At 40.9% G+C, this 15,911-nt stretch overlaps 1 protein-coding gene across 1 annotated transcript; it reads left to right on the top strand.

Annotated features, from left to right (window-relative positions):
• Positions 1–1,388: 1,388 nt before the first annotated feature.
• On the top strand, positions 1,389–1,769 carry LOC134846562 (prostatic spermine-binding protein-like). Its single transcript, XM_063863945.1, has one exon. The coding sequence runs from the start codon at positions 1,389–1,391 to the stop codon at positions 1,767–1,769; it is 381 nt and encodes a 126-aa protein (XP_063720015.1).
• The last annotated feature ends 14,142 nt before the right edge of the window (positions 1,770–15,911 follow it).

Genomic DNA, 15,911 nt, shown 5'->3' with positions numbered 1-15,911 from the left:
TGGAGAAGAACTTTGTATTCGGGTTTCTTTTTTTTCTTTTTGTTTTCCACGCAAAATCAGGTGATACAACTAGTCATCGGAGAGGGTTGAGTGAAATATCAATTTAAAGCTTTTTTCAGTCGTGATTTGAACAACTTTTTGAAATTCCCGGAAATCTGTTCTAGTGTTGAGAAAAACCGATTTATAGGTTTTGGTTTTTAGTCTAATTTCTAGTGAATAAAGCGAGCGATCAGGCATACAATAGCCTAAATAAGGGTATCTTAGCACTAAATATTGAGTTTTGAGCAAGTGAAACTAGTTTTTGGAATTTGCAGCTGCATAAGGGGAAAAAATAACTGTGAAAAATTTCATTTTTTGATTTTTTTTGTTTTTGTTTTTCTGGTCAATTTTCTAGTATAAAATGTTAATTTCTAATTTGCCTATTTTTCTATGAATGTCAAATTTGCCTGAAATACATTTTACATCGGAATTTTTTATCACCCTACGCATGAAAACTTCACTTATATGGAAAAAAGCTTTTCCTTGTAGTTTTCCAAACGTTAAGGTCGGAACAATCTGTGCTACCTGCACAGTAACCGGCTATCCTAGTTAATTTTTATTTTCAGCGCAAAGTAAGGTACCTCAAACAATCATTTGACTGGCGTGAGTGATATAAACATATTATGCCCTTTCACTTGCGGTTCGAACTACATTTTTGGTTTCAAATTTTTGATTTTTCGTCTTATTCCGAGCGAATATAGCGAGCGAGCAGACCTATTTTTTGGCCTAAAAGCTTACAATAGCATAATTTAAAACTAAAAAAACTTTACCCGAGTTACGAATTTTTTGTGTTCACGCGCCTTCAGGAATTAAATTTTTTAAAAGTTCAAAAAACTGAAAAAACAACTTTGAAAAATTATCCAAATTGTTTTTTTCGTTCTCCTTGTACGTATTCTAACAATTTTGTTTTCAATTTGCTTGATTTACTAAGACTGTCGAATTAACCTACTACACAGTTTTTTGTTCAGATCATTTTATCAAATCACGCCGAAAAAACTGTCGGAACATTCTGAGCTACATGCGTAGTAACCATCTATCCCTGTTATTTGTTAAGATTTTATTGATTTTCTAAGAAGTAAAACGTTACCACTGTTTTTCCCTTACAATGGCTAAAGGTCCCACGAAAAATCGTATCTTTGAGGATCTTGCTTAAAAAAGGTTATCTTTAAAGATCTTGCAAAACCTTTTGAACAGATGCGTCTAGAATATATCAAACAGGAACAAAAAAAATCCGCTCTATTTTTATTTTCAAGAATAACTTTAACTTCAGATTCGGGCTGATTTCTTCGAATAACTTTCTGAGGTTTTTATTTAAAATTTCTCTAGGAGACAAAATTCTAACTTGGGAAATGAGAAGTAAAAGGGAGAAAAATGATGTCAATAACGATGATGACGATGATGACAATGATGACGATGATGCAGATGATGACGGTAATGACGGTGATGACGATGACGACGATGACGACGATGACCACGACGATGACGATGATGACGATGTTGACGATGATGACGATGATGGCGATGATGACGGTGATGACGATGATGACGATGATGACGGTGATGACGATGATGACGGTGATGACGGTGATGACGATGATGACGATGATGATGATGATGACGAGGACTATTCTGATTATGACTATTATGCTTTTGATTACGATTATGATGAATCTATGCCAGAAGACCTCGAAAAAATAAAAAAACGTGAGAAAACAAGCTCTATAATTTAGTTTTTTTTTTAAACTTCAAACAACGGTCGTAATATATTAATCAGGATATCATGTTAATGCATTCTCAGTCATGTTTTTAAGTCTTCAAAAAAGTGTGATGTACGTTGTGTGCCAATCGCTTCATTAAAGTGGTAGTTAGTTTGAATAACAAGTATGAACTAATGAACGTAGTGAAGACTCTTATATAGGTATTGCTGATTTTTTTTTTCGTTTTTTTTTGTTCAGGAAAACATCTTAAAATTTGTTCACGCTCACTTTTGATTTTTCGCGGGTTGACTTGTGATTTATTTTTAAGCTTAGTGCATTTCATGTTAAAAGGAAGGCAAATTCCACTAATAAACAGCAAAGTTGTGAAGGTCACGAAAAACGTGATCGACTTAAGTTTTGAAAATGGAAAACAGATGTCAGATTTCCCTGCAAGTTGAAAATTTTACCTACTGATCCAGTTTTCTCAAAAAAAAGTTTCCGTTATAAATTGTTCAATAACTTCAAAGAGCTTTGTGGCCATCTACTTTTTCATTCAAAATTGATAAGTTGAAGATATTTTGAAAAAACAAGTCGGTTTTTTTAGTGAAGTTTTACTTCGTTTGGTTCTTTTTTGTTGATTTTGGTACCAGTCATTCGTCTGACTGAATCAGCAGAACCCGGATCCACAAAACGATCATTGACCCCTTCCAACTTTCAAGAAAGGGAGGGGGCAAATGTTAAGTAGGGTTAGTTAGTCGTACTTTCGACCAATCGAAATTTCAAAAAGAATGCTCTTGTGCTAATTTAAAACGCGTGGCAATTCTTTAGTTGATACCAAAAGGAGGGCGATTGTTCAGTATATCTAAGAACACTCTACTATTGGATTGAAAATAGTTGATTACCTTTACAATATTGCATTTTAATTATTTTTTTTTGCGATTGGGCGGCGTGAATTTTATCTACAGCCAACGTGTTGTCATATGTGGCCAGTTCCTCCTATTGGGTGTTTGATAAATTATTACGCATCTATCATACGATACCACTAACTTTTTAAACTGGTTGTGGGGTCTTACTTTCCGGCCGTGTTAAGGAAGTTCGAGGCGAGCAGAATTTGCGCCATTAAAAAACCCTGTTTCTTAACCGTTGTATTTTTTGTGACACACAAAAAAAAAACGCTGCATTCAATACTACGTTAGTTTCAATGTATAACTTACACGTAACTGGGAACTGTATTTAGTGTCACATCACTGTCTCAGCACTGAAACTCACTGAATGGCAAAGTGGCAGCTACTAATCAAAATGACACCGAAGTGAGAGATAAAAAACAAAACTTAAACTCAAACTAAATGATAAACAATTTTACATACAACACAACTCCCTCCGCTTAGTAATTTTAAGCCATAATTTAAAATCATACAAACTAAAATCTCTTTGAATTTAAGACGTTTGGTCAAACCTTTCCCTGACGTTTGGTTTCACCAGAATGTTTGGCAGATATTCACTTTTCTGATCCTTTCTTTTTGTCTCGTACTCCTTCTCTCTTCTTCTTCCCATCGTGAACAAACATTTAGATCATAACCTCTTCTACTTTTTTTCTACAGCAGTGCGCTTTCTCCAGCTTTTCCTTGACCCGCCCCTTCTGACTTGAGTTTCTGAGTTTCTTGTTTCCAGTATAAGACCAGGCGTTTTTTTCTGGCTCCTTTTGTCTTTTTCTTTAAGCCCATTTCTGCAGACCCGTCTGCGACTGCACTGTCGTACTTTTCACGCTCCAGTTCACGCTTTGTCCCCAATGCTGTTTTTTCCGCAGTTACATCGCTCGTCGTTTCTAGTTTTGTGCAGGTGCGATGCTCATTGTGTTTCGCTTCTCAGCGTTTGTCTTGCAATTTTCCCATTCATGCATCGTTTTTCATCGACTATTCCTTTAACTGCGCTTCCGTCTACGCTTCTCGCCTCTCCCGCTCTCTTGTCACTTGGCGGCTATTTCTTTCTCAATTCCGCCAGCGATTTTTCTGCCGGAATATTCTTCGGAAACGACTTCTATGTGTGTTGATTTTTTCTGGCTACTCCATTTATTGTTAGGGCAGACTAAATGTCTAATGTTATTGCCCAGTTTGGTGTCTTGCCCTCTTCACGATCAACTAGTTGGTCTTCGGGCAGCCTTTTTGGGTGTTTGGTACGTTCAACATCAAAATCTGGGTGAATGCTGGTTTCAGTTTGTCTGGACCAGATGAGGCAATGAGTGCTCGCTCCAGTTTTTCATTTAATTTCACGTGTCCTTCCTCCTTTCCGTAAGTTAAAACAAAGTTTTTAATAATAATAATAATAATAATAATAAATTGTTTCCAAACGATATCTAATTATAAAGTTATTTATAAAAATTTATAAATACAAATTAGACTCCCTCTGACCTCTGACCTTTGAACAATGAAAATTTTCAGCAATACTTCGTTATTTGAGATGTCCTCCTTGATATCTTTAATGAAATTATTGTTGCTACTTATCATCGCCGACAGCCACCTCTAGAATAGATGTACCACTACCAGGACATATCCGTCCATTTCGAGTAGTTTGTTAACCCGGCATCAAAAATCAACTTACAGAAAACTGTTTAGCTCCCTAGTTTCGTACACATTTTACTTGTGCCCTCTTTGATGAATATAGGCTTCAGGTTTTTACCTGATGTTGTACAATGCTGGCATCCCTCGGTGGTTGCAACTAAACTTCTGTGGATGTAAGGAAACCAGATATCCCGCGCCGCGTCAAACATCTTTCCCTTCCAATAGTGGAAGCTGTAGATCTGTTTGACCAATGAAGCCCTAAGTGAAATTGGTATAAGGAGTCGCTCGTCTATCCAAAATCATTTCTCCCAGACGCAAAAATCTTTCCAGGTATGTCCTATTTGAGCGCAACCGTTAGCTAGCTCCGAGTTCTTTGCCACAATCATGCGTTGAATACCCTTCAATTCGGGTTCAGCTTGAAAAATCTCAGATTGAAAATGTTTGCATAATAGTCGGTTTTCTTGTTATCTCTTGAAATCACACTTATGACAATTTTGTTTGGAAATGTCTGCGGAAAGAGTTCTCCGTATGCTTCGTCGCGCTACTTGACGTCCCTGATTTCACCGTGTCCGGGTTGGCGTCGGCTACCTCAATTACTGAACTGCGTTCACTGATTATTACTGTATGGCCAGAGATTAACTTTTTCAGCTTCTTCAAGATCAATTTTCAGGCTTGAAAAATGGTTAAAACGACGTGCTTCTTTTAATTGACACTCAGCAATAATTCCCACTAATTTTAGCTTTTTCAGTCGTTGCACTATGATATAGAATTTTGCGCTTTTTGATTAGCTGACAATTTAATGGTTACATTTTCGTCTTCAACCAGTGTTGTTTTAGCGTTGCATTTGCAACTGCTTCCCGATTGGCAGAAACATTCATTCTAATAGTTATGATATATTAACTATTTCGACGCAGCTCTTACGTTTAATGTAACTAAGTGACCGTCTGATAGATGTTTTTTTAATTAAAAGATTTTTGTCATATATGATCACGGGCGTAATTTCAGCCACCGGGTGCCCGGAAAAATCAAAATAATGGTTCAAAAAATTGCATCTTATAAATATTATGTTCTAAAATCATTTTTGTTTTTGTTCCATTTTTCGTGTAAGAAGACTAAACCTTTATCTTTTTTTTTGCAATTTATTGGTGCTTGATGAGTCGTAAGATCTTTGGCGACTGTCGAATGTCTTCCAAAGATATTGTTTTGAAGTTATCCTGCCATCCAAACGACAGCTAGCCTTTCTAGTTGGTTTCACGATTATTTTTTCTTCGTCGCGTTTAGAAGACATTTTTCGAAGGATATTGGTTTCCATCTATTGGCGCAATTATGGCTGGCGTAGCATTCGTTGCGTTCTAAGAAATGTTTTCATTCAAATTTATTTGCGACTTGCTTAGGTTTTCAAACGCTAGTTGACATTCAGATGTCAATAGAAATTTGTTTTTCTTGATAAGCTGAGGGGCAAAATTCCATTCGCTTATCGTTTGCCCAAAAAATACCAAAAACATTTCGTGATGTGTCATATTTAAATACTTGCTTATTTGGTGCTCCTTATTCCAATGCTAGCTTTTATCGGCGATACAAAATGTTTATATGAATTTTTTCTCGACATGTCCTTGTTCTAGCAATTTGTGAATTTACTTGTCTTATTTGTCTTGAAAGGTTATAGGTACTGGCTTACCCTTCTGCCGTAGTGGAAACTAGATTTTTAAAGATTTCTGCTTAAAGTTAGTAACTATTTTTTCGATCCTGACAAATAAGTTTTAGAAATGCTCACTGAAATGATCCTGCCAGTCATCAAGGGCTTGATTTACCCCATGCATTTACTTGTTTCTTGCCGTTGGTCATGCTACCCTTGGATTTTCATCACTCACTCCTCCTCATTGGCTTCTGTCAACTCGCAGTCCGGATTTTTTTTTTGCTTACTTTGGAGAAATTTTACTATATGGGTTAAGCTATCTGAGTCTCTCTATAGGGTTCTTCTCGGTGGTTGTTTACTCATCTCGCTGGCAGCTCTTGTTGTGTTGCAATGCAAATGTAGAATAAAACAAGAGTATAGATGCATATAAAATAAGCACAGTTGGCCAAGCGGACTAAGGCAAAGTAAGCTAACACCGATTATATGTGTGAAATAACAGTTGACGTAGGTTCGAGTCCCCCACCTGCCCATGTATTAATATACTAAAAACGGGGGTTACTTCCTATTTTAACTGTTTTTTGGTTCTAATTCGGTTCAGCCTTGATTAAGGTTGACCGCCAAAAAGAGCAATTTGTCTCAAGGACATTACCGACCGGTTCTTGTGGCTAGCTTGCGCCGATTTGTACCAAAAACTGACAGATGCTAAAAATGTTGTATGATGTCCTGATCAATAGAAAAATACCGAAATTTATCTATTGCTTGAGTTATTTACCGATAAATATCTCTTATTAATTTACGAATTTGGATTCAATTATTTTCGTTTGGAGATTAGCGAGCATATTTTGGCGCCCCACAAGGGACCACATTCTGTAGCAGTAGGACAGTATTCTCTAACTCAGAGAGCAGTATTCTACATTGTAGCAGTATCGAAAGGAGTTAATTCAAAAAGCAGCTCAGTCAGACGAGGCGTGGTCGAGAAAGCTGTGAGACGTCCTGTGGTGCTGTATTGTTGCAGTATCGAAAGCAATTCATTCATACAGAAGTTCAAACAGACGGGGAGTGGTCGAGAAGGCTGTAAGACTTCCTGTGGTGCCGTTTTTCTGACAGGGTTGCTGTTGTGCCAGTGCTCCTGTGTTCTTTTGCTGCCAGTGCTCCTGTGGTCCTTTGCTGCCAGTGGTCCTTTGCTGCCAGTGCTCTTGTGGTGCTGTTTTGCTACCCAGACAGTGGTGCTGTTTTGCTGTTTAGAAGTCCTGATATTAGAAGTACTGAGACGCCCGACACCCGTCGCAGCGATGCTGTTTTACAGCTTAGACGACCGAAACCGGTGATCGCCCAATCTCCAAAACTGTAAGAAGTTTCCAAAACTTTTAAAACTCCAATTGTGCTATAAATTTAAATACGATGTCATTTATGATTGAAATTTTCCCGCAAGCTAGCCCCCGGTAATTTTTCTCGATACCCAAAAAATTTTGGACAGTTCCGTTGAACTGAAATATTCTACAGTCGGTACATAGACAAACTGACTTGACATTTTTCTCGATACCAAAAATTTTTGGATATATGTGAACGGACTATTAATCAGTGAAATCGGAACATAGACAAGAGGTACTGGACCAGTTTTTTGGAGTGGTTTATGACTCGAACCTGCTGACCAAAATTTTCTGAAAAATTTTGTATAAAAAGTAAAAAAATTGCCAAAAAATCCTCAAAACGTCTCCAGAATTCTGCGAAACTGTGCTGTAAGATGACACCAACCTTATGTTAAGTGGTCTGGTAGCAAAATATCAGGCAAATTAAGTTGAGTTTTTTCATCCTCAGGTTTCTTCCGCGTGTGTTGTTGCAACTTAACCAATTTGCCTGATCCCCCACCCACCATTGGTGAAACTGAAAGCCAGTTCGCTTCGAGTAAAACAAAGCCGTTTCAGCCCATCAGATTATTGACTTCGTTGCGTGACAGTAAAGTTAAGTGGTCAGGTACGGTGATATTCAGTGAGTTAAGTTGAATTCTTTCATCCTCAGGTTTACTCCGTGTGTGTTGTTGGAGTTCAACCGACCTACTTAATTTTCCAACCCCATTGGTACTTAAGCGTAACGAAGCCGTCGCATAGGTCCCATAAGTGTATGGTATTCATTCTAGGAGCTAGTTCTTTGGATCACGCGCTCCGAAAACTTCCCGCTCCGTCCCAGAAGCGCGTCAAAGATACTTGCTTTACGAAGCCAGGTTTAAGTTTGAACTTTAACGCTAGGGACTCTCAGAAAACAATACAGTACTACATTCATCATTACTTGTCGCACCGTAAAGACCTTGTAATTTGGCACGACGTCATTAATAACTCGATAAGTAGGCACCGCAGCAACAATAACCGCAAGCTGAGTAGTGAGCAACTTGTCAATTTGTTATTAAGGTATAGGACAAACATTTGTGCGATCGTATACTGTAGACGGAACGGAACCGAGGATATAGAGGAAAGTTTAGGTTCAACAGTTATTCTCGTTCTCAACGTCGTTAAAGACTTTATCTCTAAGCGTAAGGCCAAGGACCAGGTACTAATTGAGAAGTACAAAGAGCTTCACCAGCCTCCTTCCCTTGAGTTAAAGACTCTCCTCCTTCTAAGGCGTTATAGCGCTAATCTTAACATCCTTAAGACACGTAAGAAGCGAAACCGCTTACCCCTCAAAGCTCGGAAAGCTATAAGAAATAGGCTTCAGGTAGAATCTTTGAGACGTCAAGTTCCCCCGTCTTGTAAGCTAATGTTGATTTATTAATGCAAATTTGATTACGTACCAAAACAGTATCTCATTTTATTGATTGTTTTCTATAAGTGAGCATCCGTAGAATATTGTCAATTTGTGAAAAACATGGACGAAAAATTCCAAAGTAAGATACGCAAGTTATTCGAAACCCGTCTAAATCTAGAAAATGAGCTGCTTAAAGGTCACTCATTATTACTTGAGTACATTGAGAATAATAGTCGCACTACAAAAATTGATAATGCTGTTTACAAATGTAAAATTGCGTTGGAAAAAGCTGTCGACGTCAATGAGCAATTAATTAGGTTAGCGGGAAAAACGGAAAATCCTGAAAAAATTATTGCTCAGCAAGACCTTTGGCTTAAGAAAGTAACCGAAATGAACGATAAAGTAATGCACGAAGCTCAGAGTTACAAGATGAGCCTTGAACCTTCGTCATTTCCAGCAGCCGGCATTACAGGGAGCAAGGGATCTTTACAACAAACTAGGTCTGAGACATCCTCACGCTCGCACAAAACAAGTGATTCAGCAGCACGAGTATCTGAAAACAGGTCTAAGGTCTCTAATAAGTCTAAGGATAGTAGAAAGCTTGACTCACATAAGTCTGATAAATCTGCTTCCACTCGTCATACGTCGACTGTTCGCACTATGTCATCAAGTGAGAAACGGCATGAGTTAGCTTTAGTAAAACGACGCCATGAGGAGCTGGAAAGGCAGTATCAAGTATCTTTAAGACTTAAAGAGCAAGAGAACCGTCTTAAGTTCGAACAAAGTCAGCTGGAACTAGAGCAATTGGCTGAAAATCATAAAAAGCAACTAATTGAAATGGAATTGAAAGCGTTTGAACTTGAGGACAGTTCATCTGAGGTTAGCGAGAAGGTAGCGGAAAGTAACTTAACAGGAGTAAGTCAACCTATTTCAAAGGTAGCAACCGATCGAACTAATGATTGGGTAGACTCTGTTAGTTCACAAGCACCTCCCGACGTTGCTAGTGCGCCAGGTTTGCAGGCTTTCACTCATGTACCCATTTCGTCAGGACCGACTACTTCCGCCCTCCTTGCTCATGCAATTCACACCAGTAATAGTCATAACCATGAGCACACAGCGTTGAGTGACCCTGGAATCCATAGTTATGGACATCGGGCTATGCCTCAATTTGGCAGTGCAAGCCGTTTGCCATTGCAAGCTTCTGTTTCATTCCCAGCCTCTGTTCCATTCCCAGTTAACAATATGCATTCTAGTGCACACGTGTCACCACCGTCTGCTGTTCCTTTACAGACCATGAGTTCAAACATAACTAATGGTAGTTTTGCCATCGCGCAACCGGAATCATTACCTGTCCCAATGTTACCGGCCCAACCCGGTTCTGGTTTTGTTTCTTTGTCGCCTGCATTTGCTGGTGGTGGCTTCTCAACTTCTGGAGTAAACCCAACGCCGGTTTTCTTTTCGGCACCTAATTGCCATGCAGCGCCAGTCCAGACGCAACATAATCTTCCCTTTGTTCCGCATACTGTGTCACCTAATATCAACGATTACTACACAAGTGATGCAAACTTATGGCGATTGGCAGCTACAACTCCAATCGTCACGCCTGTTCAGTGTTGTAATGCTGGAAACATTTTTTCTAATGTGACAACTATTGTCCCATCGTGTAACACCGCCGCTCCGTATACTAGTGGTGGGACTGTGTATTTTAATACTCCCCCAGTTCAACCACAACATGTTCCGCATTTTGTCAATCAAACTAATACTGGTTATCAGCCAGTCAACGAAGACTACGCACCGTCTCCCGCTTATCCGAACCAAGGTTGTTCATCGGATCGACCTCTCTCTGCTCGTGAATTGGCGGAATTATTAATGCATAGCCGCAAAGATCATCTTCCTGAATGGAAGTTAGCCCAGTTTGACGGCAACCCGTTAAACTGGCACGAATGGTTTGGTCAGTTTAAGTCCACCGTTGATTCCGCTGTTCTCACCGATGATACGAAATTGACATACTTAAAAACGCTCGTCACAGGCAAAGCAAAAACCGCAATTGCGGAGTTTAGTTATAGTGGCGTTATGTACAAGGATGCACTGGCCACCTTGCAACGGAAGTTTGGGCAACCACATGCCATTGTTGGTGCGCATCTTGATAAGCTGAATACTTTTCCTCCACTTAAGATGCACAATTCGGAAAATGTCATTAGTTTCTCCTCTGCCATATCTGGCCTCGTAGCAGTTTTCAAATCATTGTCTTTCAACGATGATCTAAAGAGTGTTAACCTGTTAAACCAAGCTGTTAGTAAACTTCCGCCTAACCTCAAGGAGGCTTGGTCAATGCATACTGTTAGACATAATTGGCAGCGACCAACACTCTTAGACTTTAACAACTGGTTGAAAGAAAAGGCCGAGGGGCATGAAAGATTACGTTTACTCAGCTCTAAGGCAAAAAACGAAGAACCGGTTAAACCAAAAACAACCAAAGTTTTTGCAGCCAATAGCCAGGTAACTAGTAAGGCTCAGGATAAGTCTAAGTTTCCGCCGTGCGTTTTGTGTAAGGGTAGTCATGCATTGTGGAATTGTGCTGTTTTTAAGGAAAAGAAAGCTACTCAGCGAGCAAAATACGTAGCTGAACAGAAACTTTGCTTCGCTTGTCTCAATGGCAATCATAGTTTCCGGCAATGTTCTAGAGCAAAAAAGTGCCCAAAGCCAGAGTGTGATAGCACACATAATGTCTTGCTCCATGGAGCCGAAAGAATATTTCCTCGGAAGGAAAATTCAAATGATTCGAATAAGGCTGGAACAAACAAATCCAAGGAGAATACAAACACTTCCACCCATGCCGCTGTTAGTGATGTACATGACATTGAGTCTTCTAAAGGGTTGTTGCCAATTGCAACACTTGGTGTATCCTCGGATGTAACCAGTCTCCTGACGTTGGTTCTTTGTGATAGTGCATCGACTCACTCCTGGGTGTCTTCGTCACTCGTAAACCGTCTCGGCTTAGTAGGGGAGCCCGTTAACTTGTCAATTAGTGGTTTCAATTCGACCACCGTTGTTGAGACTCAGAGGGTCAAGTTTACAGTTTCCTCCGAGCCGAATAATAGTGATTTCGTATTTTCTCTCTGTGCATATGTTAAAGACAATATTCGGATTGGTTCCGAATTAATCAATATTGCTGAATTGCAGAATAAATATCCACAATTAGCACCTATTAAGCCCATTCAATATACTTATGAGGACGTTGAAGTTATTATCGGACAAGACTACTACCACGCCGTTAGACCCATTGAGTTCATCTTGGGAGATGATAAAAACTCACCGTGTTCCGTTCGCCTACCGATAGGTTGGGTCTTAAGTGGTCCGTTGCCGCCGTCAGGTAATTCTACTTCTTCGTGTTTCAAGTGTGTTGTTGAAGATTCTTCTCTGACCGACCAGATAAAATCCTGGTACGAGTTGGAATCGTATGGTGCTTTCAAACAAGTCGATGCCCGTTCCGCCGCGGATAAACATGCTTTATCCATCCTCAATTCTGAGACCGTTCACAATGGCGAAAGATACATTGTGCCTATGCTTTGGATTGATAGTAATGTCAGTCTACCAAACAATTATTACTCGTCACTCGCCCAATTTAAATCATTGGAGAGAAGGTTAAGTAAAGACCCTGAGCTGCGCGAAAGATACGCAGAAACAATTAGAGAGGACATTAGGAAAGGCTTTGTCGTTACCGTCGAACCGCATGATCCACGTAAGCGTTCCGATCGCGAGTGGTATCTTCCGCACCATCCCGTCGTAAATCCGAATAAGCCGGGTAAGGTGCGCCGAGTCCTTAATGGGGCTTCTAAGTTTCACGGCACATCCTTAAATAAGTCCTTATTGGTGGGTCCTGACCTACTCCAAAATTTAATTTTGGTGCTTTTGCGATTCCGTCAACATAAGTACGCCGTCTCCGCGGATATAGAGGGTATGTTCCTCCAGGTAGGAGTCCTTGCCCGCGATCAAATTTCGCTCCGTTTTTTGTGGCGGGAGGATACCACTTCCGATGTGGTAGTTCATCAGTACACTCGCCATATATTCGGCGCACGTGATTCGCCTACGTGCGCCAATTTCGCGTTGCGAAAAACAGCAACTGATAATATGTCCACATACCCTGAGGCCGCCTCAGTCGTAAATGAAAAATTTTACATGGACGATTACTTGGATTCATTCGAAAACGTTACCCAAGCAATTAAAACTAGTCGCGATTTGGTTTCCTTACTAAAATTAGGAGGATTTAATTTGACTAAATTTGTCAGTAATGCTGATGAAATCACTTCAGCAATGAACCCCGAGGAATCCGAAACCTCGCTTTCACCCATCAAGGAAATTTGTAACGGTGCCGAACAATCATCACACGTCTTAGGTCTTAAGTGGGACCATGTGAAAGACACATTGGTTGTTAGCAGAGGCGTGGATCGTCCTCTCGATAAAGCAATAACTCAACGAACCGTCTTGAGTTTCGTCTCTTCTGTGTTTGACCCTGTTGGGTTAGTAGCTCCATACACAGTTAGGGCCCGTCTTTTACTGAAAGATATTTGGAAAATCAGTGGTCAAAGTTGGGACGACGAATTGCCAGAAGACATAAGAGATAAGTTTCTCGAGTGGCACTCCGGTCTCCCTCTCTTAGGGCAATTGACTATTCCCCGTTGTTACTTCACAGAGCTTGTTGATCAAATTGAGCTCCACATGTTCGGTGATAGCTCGCAGGACGTTTTCTGTGCTGTTGGATTTTTGCGTGCGCGACTCGCGAGCTCGCATAAAACTCAAATATCCTTCATCTTTGGTAAAGCTCGCGTTGCGCCCATGAAAGCGCTATCTATACCGAAGCTAGAGCTTCAAGCTGCTCTGCTCGCCACACGACTAAAAGATGATATACTGACCGCCCTTACCGTCTCTATTAATCATGTCTTTATGTGGACAGATAGTACAACAGTTTTGCAGTGGCTAAACTCCACTGAAAAATTACCTGTATTCGTCGCTAATCGTGTCGGCGAAATCCTCGAGTCGACCACTATTGATGAGTGGCACCATGTTCTGAGCGGCGATAATCCAGCTGATACCGGTACGCGGGGGATTTCTTCGGAAGCCCTCAAGGATAGCAGCTGGGTTATTGGTCCGAGCATTCTCAGGACTACTGATTGGCCGTTTATACCCGACGAACGTGTAATCAATAAAATTCGTTTGAAGGGTCCTTCTTGTGATGTTGATAATTGCTTGGAGACATCATCTTCCTTCGTCAACGATGTCACATCAATCAAACATCCCGAACACGGGTTCAATTGGGAAAGGTTCAGTTCCTTTACAAGATATAAACGAGTAGTCGCTTTTATGTTGAGGGTGTTGCCTTCACATAAGCATTTTCGTGGTAAAGACTTACGAATCACCGACCCTACTGAACTTGATATTGCAGAAAGCAAACTGATTCATCTTGCTCAGATGGAATCCTTTCCCGTTGAGTTAAAAACACTCACCGCTGGCAAACCTATTAAGAATAGTAGTAAAATTGCCACATACTCGCCATTTATCGGTCCCGCTGGAATCATTCGTTCCACCGGACGGATTGTGCGCTTAGTGGATACCGAGTTTGATACTAAGCACCCAATAATACTCGACGCCCGACATACCTTAGTTCGTTTGTTGGCCCACAGCCTCCACCATAAGCATTTTCATCAAGGATTAGATTACATGCGCTCCGTTTTAAATATGAAATATGCAATACTTGGGTTGCGTCGACTACTTCGGTCTATCGAAAATCAATGTGTGACATGCCGTAAACGCAAAGCAAGCACCATCCAGCCAATTATGTCCGATTTACCTGTCGAACGTCTCGGATATAAGCAACCACCCTTCAATCATACGGGTGTGGATTACTTTGGACCGCTTTACGTTCCGGTTCGCAGAAGCACGGAAAAAAGATGGGGATTCCTTTTTACTTGCCTCACCACCAGGGCTGTACACCTTGAGATTGTACCATCTCTGGACACCAGTTCGTGTGTCATGGGCATTGAACGGTTCGTTGCGCGCCGTGGTACGCCAAGCACAATCTGGTCGGATAATGGCACGAACTTCGTTGGTGCGGAAAAGGAATTACTTGCCTGCATCAAGAGCTGGAATGGCATGGCTCCGACCATTTTTGCACATAAAGGTGTTACGTGGAAATTTAACCCGCCAGGCGCACCCCATCATGGCGGCTCCTGGGAACGCCTCGTCCGAAGCGTGAAGCGCGTGCTGTACGATATCCTAGGCAGTAGGCGAGTCACTGAAGAGGTGTTAGGAACAACACTCTGCTTAGTTGAACAGGCTTTGAATTCGGGGCCAATCACTCCCGTTAGTACCGATCCACGTGAGTTAGAAGCGTTAACCCCAAACCATTTTTTGCTTGGACAACATGCCACAAGCTTTCCTTCGCTTTTACCCGGGGAGCACTTCGATCACAAGAAAAGGTACGTGCGAGCGCAGTCATATGCTAACGCGATTTGGTCTCGTTGGCTTCGAGAATATGTTCCCTCGCTAAATAAACGTGTCAAGTGGCACACTCATTCTGACTTCACTCTTAAAACAGGCGATCTCGTGTGGGTGATTGAGCCCGATAGTCCGCGTGGGTACTACCCTCTCGCCCGAATCGTCAAGCTAAACTACGGCCAGGACGGTTGCGCCCGATCCGCCCTTGTCAGGACCGCAACCCGTGAAGTCACGCGGCCGACCGTTAAGCTCGCTCCGGTTCTTCCTTCTTCAGGGGGGGGGGGAGGATGTTGCAATGCAAATGTAGAATAAAACAAGAGTATAGATGCATATAAAATAAGCACAGTTGGCCAAGCGGACTAAGGCAAAGTAAGCTAACGCCGATTATATGTGTGAAATAACAGTTGACGTAGGTTCGAGTCCCCCACCTGCCCATGTATTAATATACTAAAAACGGGGGTTACTTCCTATTTTAACTGTTTTTTGGTTCTAATTCGGTTCAGCCTTGATTAAGGTTGACCGCCAAAAAGAGCAATTTGTCTCAAGGACATTACCGACCGGTTCTTGTGGCTAGCTTGCGCCGATTTGTACCAAAAACTGACAGATGCTAAAAATGTTGTATGATGTCCTGATCAATAGAAAAATACCGAAATTTATCTATTGCTTGAGTTATTTACCGATAAATATCTCTTATTAATTTACGAATTTGGATTCAATTATTTTCGTTTGGAGATTAGCGAGCATATG

This window comes from Symsagittifera roscoffensis, chromosome 5 (genome assembly GCF_963678635.1).
Source record: "Symsagittifera roscoffensis chromosome 5, txSymRosc1.1, whole genome shotgun sequence".
NCBI lineage: Eukaryota > Metazoa > Xenacoelomorpha > Acoela > Convolutidae > Symsagittifera > Symsagittifera roscoffensis.
This window is presented reverse-complemented; position numbering and strand designations above follow the sequence as displayed.